Source organism: Mustela nivalis (genome assembly GCF_964662115.1).
Source record: "Mustela nivalis genome assembly, chromosome: 10".
Taxonomy (NCBI): Eukaryota; Metazoa; Chordata; class Mammalia; order Carnivora; family Mustelidae; genus Mustela; species Mustela nivalis.
The window spans coordinates 82,207,786-82,231,652 of record NC_139029.1 but is presented as its reverse complement, the minus strand read 5'-3'; the positions used below and the strand labels follow the sequence as shown (position 1 = coordinate 82,231,652).

The 23,867-nt window shown below is 37.0% G+C and overlaps 1 protein-coding gene across 1 annotated transcript in view; it reads right to left on the bottom strand.

The window, feature by feature from the left end:
* Positions 1 to 16,302: 16,302 nt before the first annotated feature.
* Positions 16,303 to 23,867, bottom strand: part of PLPPR4 (phospholipid phosphatase related 4) — a 41,432-nt gene continuing 33,867 nt past the window's right edge. The window contains exons 5-7 of the mRNA XM_082686477.1: positions 22,738 to 22,795; positions 21,800 to 21,973; positions 16,303 to 20,183 (exon numbers count right to left, since the gene is read on the bottom strand). Coding sequence (XP_082542603.1) covers positions 18,858 to 20,183; positions 21,800 to 21,973; positions 22,738 to 22,795 — 1,558 coding nt within the window. The 3' untranslated portion in view covers positions 16,303 to 18,857. The remainder of the gene's footprint in view (positions 20,184 to 21,799; positions 21,974 to 22,737; positions 22,796 to 23,867) is intronic.

Sequence of the window (23,867 nt, the reverse complement as noted above, 5' to 3'; positions counted from 1 at the left end):
GGTATTCAAAAATTGAACTTTCATAAGCCTGCTATTATAAAATATCTATTTATAGGTAGGCAACTGGCAGAGTTACCATAGAAACTGAAACAGCAAATCAATTCAGAAACCATGAAAGTGTAAGTAAAGATGTGAGTATTATGAATAGAAAGCAATAAAACACAAAATCTCTGGTAATTATTAGGAAAAAATGTAAAATAGGATATGTTTCAAAAGGTGATAATGGAAGGAAAAATAATTTACAATTATATTTTATTCACTAGTATAAATCTGTGCAACTGTAATGGAACTAGGCAAGTTCACATTTTAAGATGCTGTCAAAAATCAGTTATTTTAAGAAAACTGGATAAATATAAAACTCGTGCATGTACTTTGAGAAGCCCATACCTTAAGGCAAACAACTAATATTCTCTAAATTTTCAATATTAAACCTACTTCAAATACAATGTCCAAATCATTTTGATTGGGCAGATGGACATCTTGACCCAGATCCACATCTTCTACAACCAGCACTGCACAAATTTTGTATACTGCTGGGTGAAAACTGCAGAGGAGGCCAGGACTCATATTACATAACCATCAAGGTGGTAAAATCCTTTGACAATTAATTGCATAGTTATTTTCAGCAGGCACATTTGGTGCACTAACACAGTTATGCCTGAACTTATGATTGTGGCTCTCTGAGAAGATTACAGTAAGAATTACAGCTAATTCAGGTGGGAATGGAATTCAATTTTCTATCTTTTAAAAAAATATGTATTTTATATTATAAAAGGTAAAACAAAAGAAAACAAATGTTCCATTCGTAAATGTTTTAACGAACGGACTTTCCTCAGCTGTGGTTATCCAGACTTTAAAATGGAGGTGTATAAAAGGAATGTCAGAAAGTTAAGATCCTTGGGGCGCCTGGGTGCCTCAGTTGGTTAACTGCCTGCCTTTGGCTCTGATCATGATCCCAGGGTCCTGGGGTGGAGCCCCGTGTTGAGCTCTCTGCTGAGTGGGGAGCCTGCTTCTCTCTCTCTTCCCCATTTCCTTCTCTCACTGTCTCTGTCTCTCTCTCTCTAGTAAATAAATAAACCTTTTAAAAAAATTAAGATCCTTTATTCATTAAATCATTATCAGTTATGCCCTAAATTGCAAAGCCATTTGTAATTTAACTTCAAATAAACCAATGTGAGAAAATGGATATTTTCCTAAACAACAAAAAGAATTTATCATTTACTAAGGAACACAAAATAATCATATTTCTATGAATATTCATTTAATTAAAGGCTTCTCCAAAGTTTACTTGGAAAAAATCAGTGACTGTGATTGTTTTCCCATATGTCTACTAAAGGGAAAAGAAAATGATTAGAGTGCAGGAAGTAGGTATTAAATTATGCCAGATATCTCCAATGGTCCAGAGTAGGAGGATTATGATTCAATATAGATTTGTTCAGCTTCAGAAAGCAATACATTCCATTCCCAAGGGGACATAGCTCAAGTACCACTCTCAAGGAGCTATAAACCTCACTACCCTGATTCAAAAAGGATTACATAGGCCAAGAGGGAGATTATATTGTCAATTATTAACCTTAAAAATAATTCTCCTAATGAAATATTAAACTTATTATTTGACTTTGAAAACATTAAAGGCCTCCCATTCGTTTGAACATCCAAGGAGTACATAGTAAGTGTCAGAACAAACAGAATAGTCCAAGCCATTTTAATTAAATTTAAGGAGTAAAAGAACTGTGGTTGGCAATCGCAAGTATGAGAAATCCTGATAATGAATATACTTTGGTGATGTTTCATGAATCAAATTAAAAACAAAGGGAAATATTTCTTCTGTTTTTTTTTTTAAAGATTTTATTTATTTATTTGACAGACACAGATCACAAGTAGGCAGAGAGGCAGGCAGAGAGAGAGAGGAGGAAGCAGGCTCTCTGCTGAGCAGAGAGCCTGATGTGGGGCTGGATCCCAGGACTCTGAGATCATGACTCGAGCCGAAGGCAGAGGCTTTAACCCACTGAGCCACCCAGGCCCCACTTCTGTATTTTTTCTAATTAACATATATTGTATTCTTTGTTTCAGGGTACAGGTCTGTGATACACCAGTCTTACACAATTCACTCACCATAGCACATACTCTCCCCAATGCCAGTCGATCCACCACCTCATCCCTCTTACCCCCCTCCACTCCAGCAACACCAGTTTGTTTCCTGACACCAAAAGTCCCTTAAGGTTTGTCTCCCTCTCTGGTTTCATCTTGTTTTATTTTTCCCTCCTTTCCCCTATGATCCTCTGTTTTGTGTCTCAAATTCTTCAAATCAGTGAGATCATATGATAATTGTCCCTCTCTGACGTATTTTGCTTAGCATAATACCCTCTAGTTCCATCCATGTCATTGCAATGACAAGATTTCAGGTTTTCTGATGGCTGCATAATATTCCCTTGTAATATATACCACATCTTCTTTATCCAATCATCTGTTGATGGACAACTAGGTTCATTCCACAGTTTGGCTATTGTGGACATTGCTGCTATAAACATTGGGGTGCACATGCCCCTTCAGATCACTACATTTGTATCTTTAGGGTAAATACCCAGTAGTGTTATTGCTGGGTCATAGGGTAGCTCTATTTTCAACTTTTTGAGGAACCTCCTTGCTGTTTTCCAGAGTGGCTGCACCAGCTTTCATTCCCACCAACAGTGTAAGAGGGTTCCTCTTTCTCTGCATCCTTGCCAACACCTGTTGATTCCTGACTGGTTAATTTTAGCCATTCTGACTGGTGTGAGATGGTATCTCACTGTGGTTTTGATTTGTAGTTCCCTGATGCCAAGTGATGTTGAGCAATTTTTTCATGAGTCTATTGGCCATTTGGATGTCTTCTTTGCAGAATGTTCGTTCATGTCTTCTGCCCATTTCTTGATTGGATTATTTGTTCTTTGGGTGTTGAGTTTGATAAGATCTTTATAGATTTTGGATACTAGCCCATTATCTAATATGTCATTTGCAAATATCTTCTCCCATTCTGTTAGTTGTCTTTTGTATTTCTTCTGTTTTTATTTGAGCTTTTAACTGAAATGAAATAGATAAGTTGTGTGAACAAATTCTGCATGTACAGCCCAGTGAACTTTTACCCCATGTGAACCTTCAAATGTCAGTAGCACACACAAGTCAAGGACTAGAACACTGCTGGCCTCCCGCAAGCTAGTTTCATGTCCCTTACCAGTCACTCTCCACTCTGCACTCTTCCACAAACCATGATTCTGACTTCAACTCCCAAGGAATAGTTTTGTCTGCTGTTGAAATTTATATGAATAGAATCATTCTGCATATACCATTTCATCAATACTGCTCTTTTCATTCAATGTTATGTTTATGATATTCATCCAAATTTTGCATATATTTGTACTTATTTCTTATTTAAAGTCATGCACTATCTAATTATGTGGCTATGTCACCATTTAAAACATCTGTTTAAAATGACAGACATTTAGGTAGTGTTTATTTGTCTTTATTTACAATAGTTTGTTCCAAATATGATTGTTCATGGTTTTAGGTCAACATATGTAAGCATTTTTGTAGGGTGTATACCAAGGAAAGAAATTGATGAGTCATGGAGTTTCTACACATTCAGCTTTAGCCATTACTGCCAAATGGTTCTCCAAAGTAGTTTTACCCACTTAAATTCTCAGTAACAGTGTGTGAGAATTTTGGTTGTTCCACATCTTTGCAGCATTTGGCATTTTCTGTCCTTTTCATTTAGTGATTCTGGTGGGTGTGTAGTGAATTCTCATTGTTTCCAATTAACGCTTCAAATATGTAATGAAATTGGATTTCTTTGTATCTTTGTATGTTTGTTAGCCACATGGAGCTCCTCATTGTGAAGGGCATATTAAAACAGTGATTGCTGGGGTGCCTGGGTGGCTCAGTGGGTTAAAGCCTCTGCCTTCAGCTCAGGTCATGATCCCAGGGTCCTGGGATCGATCCCCACATTGGGCTCTCTGCTCAGTGGGGAGCCTGCTTCCTCCTCTCTCTGTCTCTGCCTGCCTCCCTGCCTACTTGTCTGTCAAATAAGTAAAAAAAAATATTAAAAAAAAAAACAGTGATTGCTTCATAAGGGAAAACTGTAATTTGATCTATATTCTAATGGCTCTACATTTTAATAAATACTCCTAGTGATGATTATTCATGTAGTATATGGCAACCGTTGCACTAGGTTATATTCAACATCAGGACATGGACTGTGTTTTAGTTACTATTGAATTTCTAGTGTCTAGCCCAGGGCCTTGTTTTGGAGCATTGGCTCTACATTTCTGTCTTTCTTTCTTTCTTTTTTTTTTTTTTTACATATGAACATTTAAAACTATAAATTTCCTTCTAAGTACAGCATCAGCACTATTTTAGCTACATCTTGCTAGTTTGGGTATGCTGTGTTTTAATGATCATCAAGTAAGAAATATTTTCTGATTTTACCAGTGATTTCGTCTTTACTCCACCAGTGATTTAGAAATAAGTTGATTAAATTCCAGGTATTTGGAGGTTTTCTAGGTATCTTATTGATTTTTTTAATTAAAAGCAGTTTATTATGGAAACATAATGTGAAGTCTTTTTAAACTTATTGAGACTTGTTTTATGGCACAACATATCTGCTTAATGAGTGTTTCAGGGCACTTAAGAAAAATGTATAATTCTTCAGTTGTGTGTAAAGTATAAATATTAGGTCAAGTGACCTAATTTTTGCTTTATATATTTTGAAGTTCTGTTAATAGGTGCATTCACACTTAGGATTATTATACCTGCCTGTTTCTTTGACCTCTGTGCTGGTTAATCTAGTTGGGCTGCTATCAGTATCTTTCATTCTTTTCTCTTAATCAGTCAAGTTCTCTGAAATGAATTTTTCTACAGTTGACCCAGAGATTATTATCCTGTCATCATTCTGAGGCCTAAATAGGCAAAAGGATTGGATTTTCAAAATTCAGTATGTGACTGATAGATTTCCACTGAACTTTGAGGTTTTCATATGGATTCCTACCCTGCTCTGTGGTGTAATGTTTCTAAGACACAGTCCTCTTACCCTCTCAAATAAGTCTCTGTCTCACTATTTGGCATTTTCTTCAGTTTTCTGCAGAAGTAGGGAAGGGACAGTGAAGAAGAGAATCTGGAGGCTCTTGTGATTCAAACAGCCTCTTGTTCTTAACTTCACCCTTATATCCATTTTCAAGGTAACTGGTACTGCAAATTCCAAACTGTGGGACAACTGGTAAAGAACAAATCAGGTAACTTCTAAATTTCCAACATTTTGTTACAGAGCTGATGGTTATATGTGAAGGAATTAGTTGTCAAAATTACATAAATTAAGAATCACTTGGGGTCAATAGCTGTGTTACTGCTGAAATTCTAACATTATAGATTCATTCTTCCTTTGAGTATTCAGTTGTTAAATTAAAAGAGAGTTTCTTCTCACTTCCAAAGGATTTGAATGAACAAATTAATTCTAGGGGATAATAAATTTCTCTTTCGAACGCACACCTGGCAAGTACAATACACTGACATTTCCATCAGCTATTTACATTATATTTCAAAATAATTTAATCAGACTTTTCTGGCAAACCTATGAGAAACCTGGCCCTTAGGAATAGGAATGTGGACAAGTAAATACAAAAAAGGGAGAGTGGTTCTGCACTAGTGTACTGGAAGATTGTGGAGTGGGGACCTAGAGCTGCTGGGGCCAAACAAGTGCTAGACTGAGGTCATGGGGAAAGGATAAGAAGGGGCAGAACACAGAGTTTTTTGACAAATTGGATGGAGAGAGAGGAAATAAGAATTGAAAGATAATCCTGAGATTTCTAGAATTTACCTTTTGTTATTATTTTAATACTTAAACCCCTTTTCAAAAGCTATAAACAGAAGTCTTGAAATTTACATGATAATTATGGATTTTTCTAAAATGGAGTATTTCCTTTGAGCCCTTAAAATACAGTGCAGAATAACCCTTTCTTATATTGATAATGAGAAGTTATTGTTTTTCTCTAAGTTAAATTATTTCATATTAATTCACCTTATAAGTTTAGAAGAGTTCTATAGGTTACTTATTACTTTATAATTTTTTTAAAGATTTTATTTATTTATTTGACAGACAGAGATCACAAGTAGGCAGAGAGGCAGGCAGAGAGAGAAGAAGGGAAGCAGGCTCCCCGCTGAGCAGAGAGCCTGATGTGGGGCTCTATCCCAGGACCCTAGGATCATGACCTGAGCCAAAGGCAGTGGCTTAACCCACTGAGCCACCCAGGCACCCTCTCTCTCTCTTTTTAAAAAGAGGTTACAGAAGCAATGGCCGGGAGGAAACGTGAAATATTCATACAGTCACTTCTTAGAAGTTTTGACTAATATACAGGTGTGTGATTGCTTTTATAGGCTGTGTACACGAACCCACATACTACCTATTTATATATGGTTAACTCTCTAGAACACAGTAACAGAGTCTCTCTGACTTGGTAATGCCACCACTTGATGATGCTCCAAGGTCTTGCAAGGCATGTGTGATGTGGACAGAGCAGGTTTAACAGAGCTGAAACTTAGTTTTGGGACAATACAAGTGTGTAGGCTCCTGCCCCACACCTGGTGTCCATTGATTAATAAAAATATTAGAATAGATTAAAAACTCAGCTTAGATTAAGAGTCACTTATGGTTTGTCTCCCTCCCAATCCCATCTTGTTTCAACCATAAGTGACTCTTAATCTCACAAAACAAACTGAGGGTTGCTGGGGGGAGGGGGTTTGGGAGAAGGGGGTGGGATTATGAACATTGGGGAGGGTATGTGCTTTGGTGAGTGCTGTGAAGTGTGTAAACCTGGTGATTCACAGACCTGTATCCCTGGGGATAAAAATATATGTTTATAAAAAATAAAAAATTAAGACTTAAAAAAAAAAAAACTCAGCTTAGAGATAGTAATCATGACCTTGTTGGTCTTGGATTTTGGAAGAGGCCATTTTTTTTTCTCTAAGATTTACCTAAAGTTTTCTAAATAAGCTATAGTGTTTCTTTAAAAAAAAAAAATCATTTATTTGAGAGAGAGCATGAGAGAGAGAAATCACAAGCAGGAGGGAGGGGTGGAGAGAGAAGCAGACTTCCCGCTGAGCAGGGAGTTCCATGTGAGACTAGATCCCAGGATACTGGGATTGTGACCTGAGTCTAAGACAGAGGCTTAGCTCCTGTGTTTAACTGACCAAGCCACCTAGGCACCCAGGCTATAGTGTTTCTTAAAAAAAAATGACTTAACAAAAAAAAAACAGTATTAGTAATTTGACTTACCTTTATCTTGTGAACTTATTAGTTCACAATAATAATAAGAAGAAGAATGAAATAATAAGTAATAATATCTTGTGAACTAATAGCAAAGTGAACTAATGTTAAAACAAGGCTTCTAGTCAAATGTGTTTTATTAAAAAAAAAGAAAAAAAAATCAAGGGACGCCTGGGTGGCTCAGTCAGTTAAGCACACGGCTATTGATCTCAGCTCAGACTGTGATCTTGGGGTTGTGACGTTAACCTTCATGTTGGGCTCCAGGCTGGGTAGGAAGCCTACTTAAAAAAAATAAATCTAGGGGCACCTGAGTGGCTCATTGGGTTAAGGCCTCTGCCTTTGGCTAAGGTCATGTCCCAGGGTCCTGGGATGGAGCCCCGCATCGCGCTTTCTGCTCGACGGGAAGCCTGCTTCCTCCTCTCTCTCTGCCTGCCTCTTTGCCTTCTTGTGATCTCTGTCTGTCAAATAGAATAAAAAAAATAAAATAAAATAAAATTTTAAAAATAAATAAATAAATAAATAAATAAATCTGTCATCTATCTATCATCTATCTACCTATCTATCATTATTGATAAGGAATTTTCCAGGCTAAATTACCTTGACAGGGTTTTGGTGAATTAAACGCTTTGCTCCACCTTCCTCTAAGTCTCCTCCAGGCTGTATGAGTGGATATTTTTGAACCTGATACTCACCAAAAAGGGGGAAAATTCCAACTATTTTGTGCTCACCATCACAGACAGAGCTGCAATCCCAGAACTCTGGCTTTTAAAATCAGGTCTGTCAAGAGCTAGTTCATGAGCTTGACAAAGTCCTTTAACTTCTTGGAGTTTTTGCCTGTCATTTTTCAGATTGAAACAGTAATTGTTATTAAGTTAGGAGGATTTAGTAAAGTCATATAGATAAGTTTGAGTTTCTTCAATGCCGAAGCACTGTAGTAAGCACTAGAAATACAATGATGAGTAAAACACAGTCCCTCTCCACCTGTTGAATATGGCCTCTTGCAATGGTTTCCAAATGGTTCCAAATGTTAGTGAGCATAATCATCATGTATTTATTAAAAGATGGAATTGTTAAAATGTAGACCATATTACAGCTTTCTTGTGAAACAATTACAGGTTTATATGAAATTATTTATAGCCCTTTCACTCAAGCACATATGTATTTATTCTTTTTAAATATTTATTTATTTTAGAGAAAGGAAGAGAGAGAACAAGTGGGGAAAGGGTGGAGGAAGAGAGAGACTCTCAACCAGGCTCCCTGCTGAGCATGGAGCCCCAGGTGGGTCTCAATCTCACAACCCCGAGATCATGGCCTGAGATGAAATCAAGAGTGGGAGGCTTAACTGACTGAGCCCACCCAGGGGCCCTTCAAGCACATATATGCTTTAAAAATTGATCAAGGAAAGTTTAACTACTTTCAAGCAAAATTTCATCAGGAACAGTATGTGTTTTGGACGCCGGCAAAAATTGAAAACTGGAAGATTCATGGGATTCATCAATATACACTGACTAATATAAGCAAAGCAAAAAAAAAAAAAAAAAAAGAAGAAAAAGAAAGAAAGGAAGGAAGGGAAAGACTGGAGAGGAAGGATTAATTAGAGAGGCAGGAGAATAAAATCACCCATGAAAGATTTGTCTTATTTCGCAGCTGCTTTTGGATTGACACACTTTAAGACCTTAGTAGAGACATCTCTTCTGCACTTTCTCCTCAGTACTTTTCTCTTTTGACCTGGAAGATGACCAATCGATGGTAGAAGGAAAGACTGAAAATCTAGTCAGGAAGTGTATTATAAAATAGTCACCCATTGATCTCTCCATAGTTTCGCCTTTTCCAGAATGTCATATAATTGGAATCATGTAGTGAAGACTTTCAGTCTGGCTTCTTTCACTTAGTAATATGTATTTAAGTTTATTCCATGTCTTTTCACGCTTGGTAGCTTTCTCTTTAATTGTAGGAATTCCAGGGCGCCTGGGTGGCTCAGTGGGTTAAGCCGCTGCCTTCGGCTCAGGTCATGATCTCAGGGTCCTGGGATCAAGTCCCGCATCGGGCTCTCTGCTCAGCAGGGAGCCTGCTTCCCTCTCTCTCTCTCTGCCTGCCTCTCCGACTACTTGTGATTTCTCTCTGTCAAATAAATAAATAAAATCTTTAAAAAAAAAATTGTAGGAATTCCATTTTTAGCACAAAGTTTCAATATTTTCACCCCCTATACTTATCATTTCCTATGGTTACATCTGTATAGATGCATATATATGGTAGCATAGAGAACAAAAGAAAGGAACAGTAGCAAGAATTTTGCTTTTTCTTGATCTTCTTCCCTGTTAAATCTATGTGAAAGAAACAACATAGTATTTAGTTACCATGCTTAATAGTGTTTGGTGGTGACAAGCAGAGGGCCAGTGTGATACTAGAAGCATGTTTCAGTACAACAAGCTGAGAAGCAACTGGTGGGTGGAAAACTCAGATAGGATCTGAATTAATAACCTGTCTTATTTTTCCTAAAAATACAAGAAGGATGTGGTGCTTTATTTTTTATTTCTTAATTTTTTTTACAAATTTTATTTATTTATTTGACAGAGAGAGATCACAAGTAGGCAGAGAGGCAAGCAGAGAGAGAGGAGGAAGCAGGCGCCCTGTTGAGCAGAGAGCCTAATGTGGGCCTCGATCCCAGGACCCTGAGACCATGACCTGAGCTGAAGGCAGAGGCTTAACCCACTGAGCCACCCAGGCACCTGGTTGTGACACTTTGAAGGTATGATAAAAATGACAGTGGGGATATACATTTGTAATCTCATAGCAAACTTTAAAATATAGTATATATGTAAATAGCTTTTCAAGAAGGGTAGAAATGTTGCTCACGGTCACAAAATTGGTGAGTGATCCAGCTAGGATTGCACTGTGTCCTGCATTTCTCAAAAATATCTCTGGAAGATAGACATGTTGAATATAATTAATAAGTATTTACCAATTAAATAAATAAAAGAATTATTTTGGGGTTATCAGTAACATTAGAGGTGTCTTTATTTGGATTCATTAAGGTCACTAGACAGCCTAAGGGCGCATGGATAGTGCCACTGAGGAGGAGAAAATAGGTGTGGACTCCTCTCAGTTTGTCTTCTGTTCATGTTAAGTTCACTCTACATTCTCCATTTTATAGGTACCATCCCTGAAGGTTGGGGTTCCTTCATTGGGAAACTTCTCTTTGCCAATGAAGGGTACTGGATACCCATGTGTAAAGTTTTCATTGGTTTTTGAACTTGAATTTTCATAAACAATTTGAGGAATTTTAGGAGAACATCTTATCTAACTTGTGTTTTTAAGACGTTTCACTGGCTGCCATGTGAAAAATGGACTATAGGGCAGCAAAAATGGAAGCCTCAATCCTAGAGAGGAGTATCAAGAGTCCATGGTGGTGTGTCCAAGACTAAAGACAATGAAGTTGGGGGAAAGAGATCATAGGATATATGTTGAGACAGACATGATAGGACTTAGTTCAGAAGTGAATGGTAAGGGAAAGGAAAGGATTACGTATATAGTTTAGATTTTCTGCTTTTGCAACTGTAGTGGAAGTCAACAGTTTACTATTACTAAGATGGAAGAATACATTTGGGAGTAGAAATCAGGAAAAGTATTTTGAAAATGTTAAATCTGAGATAATTATAGATATATAAGCATAGATATCAATCTAGCAGGCAGGTGTGTATTTCTAGAGAGAGGAGAAGACTGAAGATAAAGAAGTCACACAGCATTGCTCAAGATTAAGAACCAATAATTGTGTACTGCCACACAGAGTTTCAAATGTTTTGCCTATATTTTTTTTCAAGATTTATTGATTTATTTATTTGAAGGGAAGGTACAATGGCAGAGGGAGAAGCACACATCCTGTTGAGCAGGGAACCCAGTGTGGGACTTGATCCAGGATCCTGAGATCATGACCTGAGCCCAAAGCAGACACTTAACTGACTGAGCCACCCAGGTGCCCCTGTTTTGCCTATATTTATTCATTTAATCTCCATACCTACCCTAAACTATTATCCATATTATACAGGCAAGAAAAGTGAGGAACACAGTTGTTGGAGCTAGAATTTGAATACTTGTTAGCCTGACCCCAAAGATATTACTCCACAATTATGAAAATAGCTGTGGTATCCTAAATGGTAGATTGGGTGGGAATAAAGACCAGTGGATAGGCCAGATATAAAGAAATTGCTCTAATTCCTGGACTCTAACATCTGATTTTGAATTATAAAGATAAGTTTCCAGTGTTGACTATAAAGAGAGCTTTCTTTCTTTTTTTAATAATAGAATAAATCTTTATTGGCACCTTCCTCTACCAAGATTACTGTGGAGGTGGGAACATTTGAACAAACAACTGTTCCAAAATCATATCTATTGTGAGGAGACTGTTTGTTCCAGGAAATCTGGCTTACACAATGACAACATTTGAAAAAAATGCTTCAAATAAGAAAAAGGAGAAAAATATAAATAACACTTATTTGGCTTCAGAGTCTTGGAGGGGGTTTCTGAGAACTGTAGGATTGGGGGGCATAATCAAATAGATGACCATTTCTTTCTTTTTGAAATGCTCTCATACTTTCCTTTATGTGATGAATTCTATAACTTACTCATTTCGATCATTTTTTTCTCTTATAGTAGATGGAGTATACTGTAGTCATCCAATTATTCTTATATTTGAGTACCTTTTGTGCTAGGAGCTGCTTATAAAAGCTTGTAATTTAATGTGTAATAAATATCCAATGCCTCGTTACTTGAATTGCTCAATAATACAAACTGAGTAAGTGACTACATTGGTCATGCAGAACAAGGATTATAAATATAAATATTTCATTCATTCATTTCATTCATTCATTCATTCATTCATTCATTTCAAAGTTTATTGAGTGTCCAACCTATGTGGTGGGTGATGTTTTAAACACTAGGGATTACAAAATGAGCAGGAGGTATTTTTCCCTACCCTCAACATCCTTCTTGGATCTACCACTTGTGCAGTTTCGAGTAAATCTCTTCTCATGTGTTCTTCTTTTCTCATATGTGAAATGTAGGCAATTATAGTGATTATACCTAAAAGGATGAGTGATATCTCAAATCCCTTCCAGCCCTAAAATTAGAATAAAGGAAAAATTGAAAATAAAGAAATATTGGCATTTAGCCTTGAAGGACAAAGGGGATTTTAAAAAGGGAAACAAAGACTTTCCAGAGAGTTAAAAATAAGCCACACACACAAGCACCCACCCACCTCCCATCCCCCCCACACAAATGAAGAAGCTGGACCTGTGGCAGCAAATAGTTTTCAGTGGAGAAACAGTGAAATATAAGGCTCTACAGCCCTGTTGTGAAGTGTCTTGAAGCTATTATGACAGAAACTGGTCATGAACCTCCAGGAGCCATTCTCATCCTTTTTCATTTCCTAAGAGAAAACAGATTTTTCGCGGGCCCAAGGCCTCTCACCTAGAGACTTTATCCCCAGCCTCTCTTGTAGTAAGGTGATCTGGTTTGTGCCATTTGGGTAGATTACACCTGACATACAAAACCTCTGTGTCTTCTTCTTAAAAACAAAGCTGCATATCTTTACATTTCTCCTTCCCACTCCATTCCTGCTGGGAAATTATGGCAACTGGAACAACCATGGTAGTTGTGTGGTAAGGATGGCAAAACCACTTCTCCATATGTGGGCGGCTCATATCTGTACTGTCTCATTGAGGTGGAATCATACAGCATAGAAACTTTTAATAGTGGGCTTTTCATTCAGCATAATTCCCTGGAGATTTATTCAAGTGGTACACTATCAATAGTTCATTTATTTTTATTGCTGGGTAGTATTTCATGGTTTAACCATTCACTCATGGAAGAACATCTGAGTTGTTTCCAGTTTGGGGCTATTAGTCGTGAAACTGAGGTGAATATGTAAAGTATTTTGGGTGTGGACACAGTTTTTATTTCTGTGGGAAAATGTCCCCAAATGTAGTTCCTGGGTCATATAACTGTATGTCTAGTTTTGTTCTTTAAAGAAATTGACAAATTGTTTCCAGAGTGGTTATACCATTTTTCATTTGCACTAGCAATGGATAAATGATCCAATTCCTCAACATTTTTTTCAGCATTTGATATTATTACCATTTTTTTTATTTTAGTCATTCTTATCTGTGTATAGTAATATCTCTTTGTGGTTTTAATTTCTATTTCCTAAATGGTTAATGATGTTGAACACTGATTCATGTGTAATGAATCTTTTGTAAAATGTCTCTTCATACCTTTGTTCATTTCTTATTTTACAGTTTTACTCTTTTAATCTTTGATGTTTACTATGCTATTGTTATTTTGCTGTTCTTTGATATTTATTGCCCTTATTGGCATTGTATTGTTGAGTTCTGAAGATTTTTTTCCTGTATCTTAGATTTGACTTTAAAAGCATGGCCAAAGGGAGAGGACACATTGGACTTCATCAAAATGTAAGACATTTGCTCTTTGAAAGACCTTGTTAAAAGGATGAGAGGATAGGCTACAGGTTGGAAGAAATATTTGCAAACCACATACCTAACCAAGGACTAGTAGCTGGTCCTTGTACTAGGTCCTGAAGATTTCCTCCTATATTTTTTATCAGGAGTCTTATACTTTCATAATTACATTTAAGTCTTTAACTCATTTTGAGTTAGTTTTTTAAAATACTTCTTTTTAGGGGCACCTGGGTGGTTCAGTGGGTTGGGCCTCTGCCTTCAGCTCAGGTCATGATCTCGGGGTCCTGGGATCAAGCCCCTCATCAGGCTCTCTGCTCAGCCTGGAGCCTGCTTCCTCCTCTCTCTCTGTCTGCCTCTCTGCCTACTTGTGATCTCTCTGTCAACTAAACAAATAAAATTTAAAAAATACTCCTTTTTATGCCTTTGAAAATACCTGTCATTATTTAATTTAGATGCAGGATGGGAAAGATTGATCTGGGAGTGGAGTGGATTAGATTTTCCTAGTACTCAAAGATTTTTTACCTTTTCTCAGAGGGACATCTCAGGTTTGAAAGGTATGAACCATAACATGGGGGGAAGAAAGAGTTTATAGTATAGAATATCTAGCTTTCTTTCTAAAAGGCAGTACCTGGGTGCAGTGTGTCCTGAAGTGATTAAGGAAAAGGAGAGATTTTAAGGGAATATCATTCTCATACTATTTTTTTTTTAAACCACTTCCCATTTGTCAGTTGTACTATTTTGTAAAGCTAACATTAAACTTTAGATGGATTTTCCTCAAAGGCAACGACTGAGAATCTTAGTGTAGCAAAAGTAAAGGAGATAAAATGGGCATTCAACAAATTTGTTAAATAGAATTAGGTGGTAGAACTATAGATTTGCTCAGTTTGCCCTCATTATTATTGACCACAGTGCACAATCACAAACAGGAGCTTTCATTAACTAACAACAGTGTAGACAGTGAAATAAAAGTCATCTCTGTATCAGAGGATTCATCTAGATATTCTTTTGCATTTAGAAAATATGGTCACTGGGGATTTCCTATAATTTGGATCTTACCTGTAATATCATATACTGTTACTGACAACTCTATTTTCTTCAAACTGGAGCATTTGATCTTAGAGCATTTTAGAAGCTTTCTGTAGATTAAAGACAGGAGACACATTCAATAAACAGAGGAAATGAAACATCCAGTCACAAGCAGACCTTTATCCATTTCCCAAGTTACATTTTCCTTTTAGATGAAACCACTTCAATTCCTTTTGATTTCCTTCAGTTATATTATGTTAATTAAGTTACTTTCTGAGCCACACTTAAATTTTCACATTCCCTTTGAACTATAATAGCAATGACCCACAGATAGGAAGTAAAGACATGACCTGTAAAAGACAGAAATGATATTGTTCCCTAATGATAGCTATATCATCATATGATATATGATATATGATCCGGAATGCACTCACCTGGTATCTGACGAGAAAAGTTCTAGGATCAGGGTTACTTGCAAACCAATCACCTATTCTGACACATTATGTAATGAAATGGTTGATGTAGGCTCTTCGCTACTCCATTGTTTTGCTTATATCCACTGTATGATCAGAGATGACAGTACTCATTTGTTAGTCGTGTTAGATCAGCAAGTTATTTTCTATTATCCTGACATTAGATTTTGCTCTCTGGATAAGTTAGTTAATAATTATATATAGAACTTTAGAAAAGACTTTAGGATATCTTTTAGAAAGGATAATAGAGCCAAACATCCCTGTTTTAGAGTTGAAAAATCAAGACCCAGAGAATCTTATTATTGTATTTCGACCATAATAAGATACACATCGTTATACGTATATTAACATCTCTAAAATCAATGTGGTTTTGTTTTGTTTTACCAATGGGTTTTCTATAGTGAATTGCATCATACTGCATTTGTTGGCCAGGTGGCAATCATGATGCATGAACTTGATAGCATTACTGGATAACTGTAACTTCATGTTTCAGTAAGTGCTCCACTTCAGGATCATTTGAGTAAAGCGGATTTCCCGGTTGAGGTCTAAAAACTTGTGTTAGTATCTTCTAGTCAAACTTATCAGCAGTATCAGCAGTAAAATCGTGTAACAGTTGCTAATGTCTTGGAAAACAATCCTGGCGTTAATAGTAGAGTATTCTTTTAAAGAAAAGTTGGCACAAAGGGCAATAATATTGGGGAAAAGAGACCCAACAACTACTTTATTCAAAAGTTGATTCAGAGCAATTAGCCCTGACATATTTTCATTTTTTTACTTTATAATGTTCATATGTGAGAAATCTATGTCTAAGTAAATTTTAAAGAGATCTTGTTATAAGCATAAAATCAAAACTCAAAATTATGCAGAAACATTATGGTGTAGTTTGATAAACTTTTCTTTGTGAGTGCAATACTCTTTCTTCTAAACAATTATGAATGTATTCAGCTCTGATTCATTCTTGTTTCTTCAGCTGTTTTCCTATAAGCCAAGTTATTATCCATTCATACTCTCTCTGAAATAAAAAACCAAAATGTTCCAATTTTGGTGAAGAAATCTAATCTTTATTTCTATGATGTTAGCACAATATACTCACACAATAGCTTTAATCTGTACTTAACAAAATACATTATAGCACTTTACAAACTTTATCAGTTTGGAAAACATTGCATAACATTTTATTAAACACAATACTTTATATATATTATATATATTTTCATAATTTTATTTACTTTAAAAAGATAATTACTCTCTTTATTCAATACTTGGTTTTCTCAGTAAAGCACAGCCTAACAAAGGAAGAAGTGCTCTCATTAGCAAATCAGATAAATAGAACACTAAGAAGAGATACCACCTGTTAGTCTCATTTATTTTAAATTAAGGTACCAGTGGAATGTAAACAAATATTTTTTTGTAATTTTTTTTTTACAAAAGATGTATTATCAAATATACATGCAGAGGTCTGAGTTCTAGTGACTATCATTATATTTCCTTAACAATGTGGTACAATTGGTTCAGTCATTAAAAACTGTAGCCTTTGGCACTTTGAGTAGAAAAAGAATATATCAATATTTATGTAAAGAAAAAAAAAAACCCTCAATGACTAGAGAAGTACTTTAAAATCTTTTGTTAAGAAATAGGAAAGATTAGGAAACATCTTACTGCACCTGAAATGCTGCAGCTTTTTTTTTTCTTCAGAGTACTAAAACCAGTCCACCTTTCTCTCTATGAAATGGCAGAAGCCAGTAGGAGTGTGGTGACGGTGGTAGTGGTGAGAAGTGGGGAAGGCAACATTTTACTCCCACTTCCCTCTCTGAGAAGGAAATTGCCAGAAGGGATATAGGTGAATCATATTTTATTGCCAGAGTTTTCAATTCTGCTGGTTTCAGCTAAATCCCTAATGCTTTTAGGAAGTTGGTGACTCTAGAAAGCTTTGCCCTTTTCCTGTAGAAGTTGATAATGAAGTGATAGTCTTTATCTCAAACAACTCCTTCTGTCCTCATGGAAAACGAAACAGATCAGTTCAACCAGCTTTGTCGTTACCTTCTATCCCCTTGGCAATCATTGAGTGTATATTAGAATTCTTAAGAAATGGTGTAAAAAAGGCTTGATAATAAATTCCAAGAACCAAATATTTCTCCGTACTTAAATTTTTAAGTTGGAAAACACCTCCAAATGTTTTGGTTTTATCTTCTTCTCATTGTATTGGTTTCCTTTGATTTAGGCTGAAGGCTTTATTCAGGATAGGTAGCAAAACTATTGTTTGCATATTAAGCACTAACACTGTGACTACTTAGAGATTTTGAAGAAATATATTGTTAATTTATACTGATATTTTCACTTATCAATTTGCATTTTTTTTTTCAGATCTTCCTGTTGATGTCCAATGAGCAAAAATATCTGAGGGAAGAAGGTAAAACCCAACAACTGTTGCTCTAATTTACTGGTTATTAGGATATAAAAAAGAATAATCTGGAACAAAATGAAGTTTTTGGATTACTTGTTAAGATAGCAACCAAAGCCAGCTGGTTGGAGACATCCAAGTGTGGACTCACCCAACATTGCTGGCAATGTAATCCACAATGTCAAGTGTTGGTTCAGATTTCTTGTTCACAAATTCACAGCAATATATTTTGCTTAAGGAATGTCAACTGTTATTCTTGCTTTAAAAATAGAAAAACATATCCTTAACATCAAAAAAATTTTCAATTAATAAATAAAGGAGGAGCAATAAAATGCAAAATATGATCACAATTTCCAAAGATGCTAAAACAAAGTATTTTTAAAATTCTGCAAATTTACTTACTAAAAAACAGAATCAGGAGCAGTAGCTATACTTAAATAAAAAGTAAGCGTCAAAATAAAAACAACCTATGTAGAAAAGTACTAGTTATTCCCTCTCACTGGAAATATTCCTACACAATTTTTGTTGCTGAACAAAGCATAATTTTGAAGAAATGCACAAAACCTTTTCGTTTTTTGACTGTGACAGAGCCACTACAGAGAAGCTGCGGGGTGTCCTATTCTAACACAAAGCAGCCAGCATCTTCTTAATACAGTAGCATTTCTTTGACAAGGAATTGCACACCACTATTTCACAGCTAAATAGAATTTGAGAGTTTACATCGTATATGTACTATAATAATCAGCACCACCCTTACTGAGCTCTAGGTGCAGATTCTGCAAAATGAATATATAATACTGCATGGCCTCTGCTGTAGGGAAACACGTATTCTGGATTCCCACAGCTAATTATAAAGAAAGATCCCTAAAGTTGGCACATTCAGGAAGTAAAATAGTATACACTGAAGGAAACCACTTTCTTCTGATACTGCCTTCTGCAAACCTTTTGAGTTTGAAGATAGGTCTTAAGATTCTTCACAATATCACATTAGTTAGGTTCCTGCATTGTGCTTTTCCCTCCCCATGATGTGAAATCTACAAGCTTGAGTGTAGTAGTTCTCAAGAGTCATTGAGTTCCGGGCTGATGGTAGATGACCCAGTTCGATGAGAAGTTTTCTCAATCTGCTGGAACAGAGCACAGGTAGAATCAAGATGTGGTCTTTTGGGGGTTGCTCAAGTGCCGAATGCCATCACTCAATCTTTATAAGCCCGTGTTGGGGAGGTTCCCTTGTAGAAGATATTTCTAGTGTTTTCAGGGCTATTACTTCTTTCAGGGATTAAGATGATGTTGCCCTTTCTCCGCAGGGTAGAGTCGCGGGAGGAGGAAATGGACAGCGTCTCTGACCCAATTTCGCTGCCCTCTACTGGGGTGACCCGGATTGTGGTGATTCCATGGTGGTGATGCTCATTGTTATCTATGTTGCTTCTCTTGCGGTCTCCAGAACCAAAACTGTCTTTCAGGGACTCACAGCTTTCTGAGTCCCTGTTGAGATCGTTGAGCTCATAAGTTTGGCGAAGGCTGCCCTTTTCAGGGGCTTTCCATTTCCAGGAGCCACTACCTTCGCCTTCAGTGGATGGGATCTGTATGATGGGCCTGTTGTTCTCTGGGTGAGCCTCAACCCTTACGATCCCACTGGGTTCATGGTCTGTCAAGGTTTTGTAGCGGATGGAGCCCGTGCAGGAGACTGTGCTGCCTTCGGTGTTCTTGGGGCTGCTTTGGAGGACACCCTGCTGCTTGGACATAGCGATTACTTGCATGATTCGGGGCTGGCTGTTGCTTCTATTACAGGCCACAGTCTTCTCAGCAGCTTTCAACCATTTGGCTCGAGCAGAGCTGCTTTTGGGAGAGGTGCTTATGTTTTCCTGGGTCTCCTCGGGGATGTGCACTAACTGTGAGGACCCAGGGCGGGACTGAATGGACACTCTTGGTCCCCCAGGTATGCTATTGTTACACCCAGGGACAGTGCCAGGCTGTACTTTGAGGTATTGATTGCCGGGAGCATGGTGGTCTCCATTCACCCCCACCCTGGAGGGCTCTGAGCTTGACCTCATTTCTATGGATCTGGGTGGTGACTGTCCAGGCTCAGTCTCTATAACTTGCAAGGACAACTTCCGACTTTCATTCTTATTCTTCCACTGGGTGAGAAGCTGCTTTGATCGAGCAGAATCCATAGAGGCATGAATGGAGGCATTTCTTCTGACAGGGTCTTCTACGGATGGGGTGTTGGCTCTAGGCAGGGTATTGCTAAAGGTAACCATGTTCTCCTTCCCCATGGGGCTCCGTGGAGTGATGATTTCCACATCAGCATTTGCTCTTTTGAGGTTTGTCAATGAGCTAGCATCTCTGTGGTTTCGGTTGAGGATACCTTCTGTGTGAGCAATTCCATCGCTGCTGCTACCATTTTTAGCGGATAAAACTCGGCTGGGGTCTTGGTTGAGGTCTGTCAGAGATCTGAGGGCATCTCTGTGCTGAAACATACTCTCATCACTAGGCAGAAAATTCCCCACAGCATACAGGCCCTAGTGTTGAAGAGAAACAATGAACATCATGCACTAGAAGACACGGTTACTAAGAATTTGTCTCAGAGGATCCACTGAAGCATAGAAAGAAGGTATGTGCTCTCTATCCATCATTGACTAATACAAATAACAAAAAAACCAAACTACAATTACTCAGGAAATCTTCTGTAAGTTATATCATAAATCACAGAACTAACCGTTCAGAACTAAGGGGACCGTTATTTTATATTAATTGGATTTTCTCTCCTTTCTTCATCTCCCTGGATGTTTTTGTGAATCTTATCCTCTGTATGTTTTGAGAAAAAAAAAGACAGACAATGAAAGAAATAAGGACGTTCTTCTGCTTTTCAAAGCAACTCATTTTTCTGGATTTAGGAACCTCTTGTTGAGTGACACCTTGAATAGCGTAACTGATTTATTTTACCTTCCATTTTCAATCACACCCCCTGATGGAAAGTGGGGGAGGCATGAAAAATATAAAGCAAGGAATCATTCATAAAACATGCTGTTAGGTTTTGCAGTGAGGTCAGAGAAAAATACTGTTACAACTCAGATCAAACACAGCCCTGGGTGGTCAGCATTACACAGAATATTCTCAAAAGAAAGGGCAGACATTAGTACTAGTTGGGAACATCCATGTTCTTTCCTTTAAGTTTGGAAGCAATAGTTGATCAATTCAATGCTAGTACACTAAATCTGAGCTAAATTTCATGTAATCGTATCTTCATCCTCAACCTACCAGTTTTCTGTTATTTTGGGTTTGGGGGATAAAAATTTGGATAAGGCAAAGTTTAGATTCAGAATTTTTACAATTTTTACACATGGAAGACCAAATTCTTGTTAGATTTTCAGCTTCTGAGATGCTTTAGTTTAGAGGTAAGAGAAAGCAGCAGATACCTCTTTGGTAGCCACTTTTCAAATCAACCCACAAGAATCCCATGGATTTAACATTTTATAGAGCGCTTAACAATTTATAGTAGCATTGGCTTGCAATGGATAATTTCCAATTTCGGGGCACTGGGTGCAAACAGAAATGGAATAAGTCCAGCTTCTGCCTCTCCAGAAGCTTTTCTTCTAAATAGTACCTATCTTTGCTCTCCCTGCCAGAGTTCTCAGGATGAGCAGTCCCTACCTAAGGCTCCATTAATAATTGTATTTAAAGGAGTAAATTTGGGGAAACTGTCCACTAGACTGTAAGAACCTCTGCCATATTGTTCGACATGCAGTGCTGGCACTGTGGTCAGTAAACATAGTCGCTTCATCTTTGTTATTATATGAAATAGCCAGTTACTATTCTCACCTAATAAGTGATGAAACTGGTTGCTAAGAGATAATGTAGTCTGACCAAATATAAGATACTTGAGATTTAAGCCAAAGCCCTTCAGACTACGGACCCCAGGCTAATTGCTGGACACCGTGAAATCACACTCACACAAGGGCAATGGAGGAACTTGAAGGACACAGCTCTCAGTCTTCCTTGATTATTCTGTAAGCATTGGCAATCAATGCTCCCATGGGAAACCCAAGCTTATGCCCAGTTCCTGATCTGCTAACTTTACTTTAAATGTTTTCCATTTAAACTGTGGTTTATCAAATGAGAATAGTAAATCATTTACCAAGTAGAGAGCAATTCCTCCTCCTATTAAAAAGCCACAATAGACATCAACTGGGTGGTTCTTATACTGAGTTATTCGGGTGAGCCCGCAGATGATCCCACAGATGATAAAGGTGAAGACCAAGAGGGGTTTGAGAAGCTTAGAGGAATCCGTTAATGTGGAATTGAAGTACATCTGAAAAATGAAAGCAATCTGGTAAGTATGTTAGAAAGGTCATTTTACCATTAAATTATAATCGAATAAAAAGTTAGACTCAAAGTCTAACTCATACATTTGACATCAATTTTACTGCTCCTTTCCCCCTGCTATGGCTATGTTCTATTCCTGAAAAAGAAGAAATACATAGCAAAGTTCATCAAATAAAAAGCATATCTCATTTAATTACATGAAAGCTTGAAAGATAAGTTGAAGCAGTATAATTAGCAAGATAACTGTTTAGTGTCCAAGTTACTTGTCACCTAATTCCAGTCCACTTTTCTCACATAGGATCTGATGGACTATTGTATTAATCAGACACTATGTGGATTCACTGTATATCATTTATCAACTTTACACTGACTTTGAACTCACTATTACATAAATACTGAAAGTAAAGCATATGTGTATGTGTGTATGCATGTGCTTAAACACAGTTCATTCAGTTCGAGAATTTATAACTTTCGTATAGTTCACACTACCTTGCCATGAGATATAGTGCATTGAAAGGATACCAGGCTGAATAAGTATTATGACTGTGTAGAAAATTTCGTTTAATGTAGTATTGTATACAGTATCATCCAATTTATGTTTTCGGTGCAACTGTGTTGAAGGACTGCTGTGCTCAAGTTTACTGTTCTGTTATTACATGGCTATATAATCTAATTAGTCACTTGGAGACAAGACTCATTTCTCGGATATTCTCTAGGACACGGACTGATGAAAAAGAGTCAGAGACTTACCGAAACGTACACAGCCGCGAAGGCAGCGAGGGTCGCATGCTGAGAAGGGAATGATTTTCTGCCAAAGGAAGACAGTCAGATTATGCCTTCTGTTTCAGATTCACTGCTAACAATCATAAGAACGCTGGGTGCTTCAAATGTTCTATCTAAAAGCCTCAAGGCAGTAAGTGATAACTTTAATTTCTCTTTAGATTTCTGGAGAAAGATCAGAGTGATAAACACTGCTAATCACTATTAGAATTAAAGAATAGCATAGTGCGCTTTCCAATACAAAGTGTTAGCGTTGGAGGAATCGATTTGTTACACCACTGAAAAGATGGTTGAAAGGAGAAGTGGGTTGGAAAACATTATAATTGTTCTTTGGTATTCAAAGTGTGTCAGTTTAAAGTAAAGGTCCATAAAACCTAGGATTTTAAAGCTTTGAAACTTCTCTTATGCTCCTAAATATATGGGTGCATTTACACAAAATTTTCAAACACAAAATTATTTTCTTACAGCAATGGGTCTAAATGTAATTTTTACACTCTAGAAAACACAAGAAGTCCAATTTTAACAGAGGGTTTCTCCACTTTAACGTGGAGAATTGTAGAGCATCTTGAGAATCGTAGAGCATCTTATTTAGTTAAATAATTGAAGAAGCAAGCTGAGAGAGAGGTGCAACACAGGATATGGGAGAAACACCAAAAAGGACAGGCGAAGGAAGAAAAATAGAGATTTCTCTTAATAGAAAAAAAATTTTTAAAAATAAAATTCAGTTATATTAATGTCCTCCTAATTATTTGGTACCCATAAAAAGCATTGCCACTTAACGCAGACAAGATATGTAGAAAGATTGAGAAAGAGTAAAGGACATTGGTCTTAAATGTAGCTTCAAAATTATTGAATGGACTATGAGAACTTGAAATTGTATAATTACATAATATCAGTTTCTGCTTCTTCAAGGGTACTTACTAACTTATTTTCAACTCAAATTGATCTTGAGAACTCACTGAACAACAAATGCAGTTCTTATAGCAATCACTTATTGCCCTTCATCGTTCTGTAACTTATTTCTTTTGGATTTCCAAAACATTATCTCTTGCCAGAAAGTTTAATTTTTACTTCATTGATTGAGAAAAACTTAATGCACT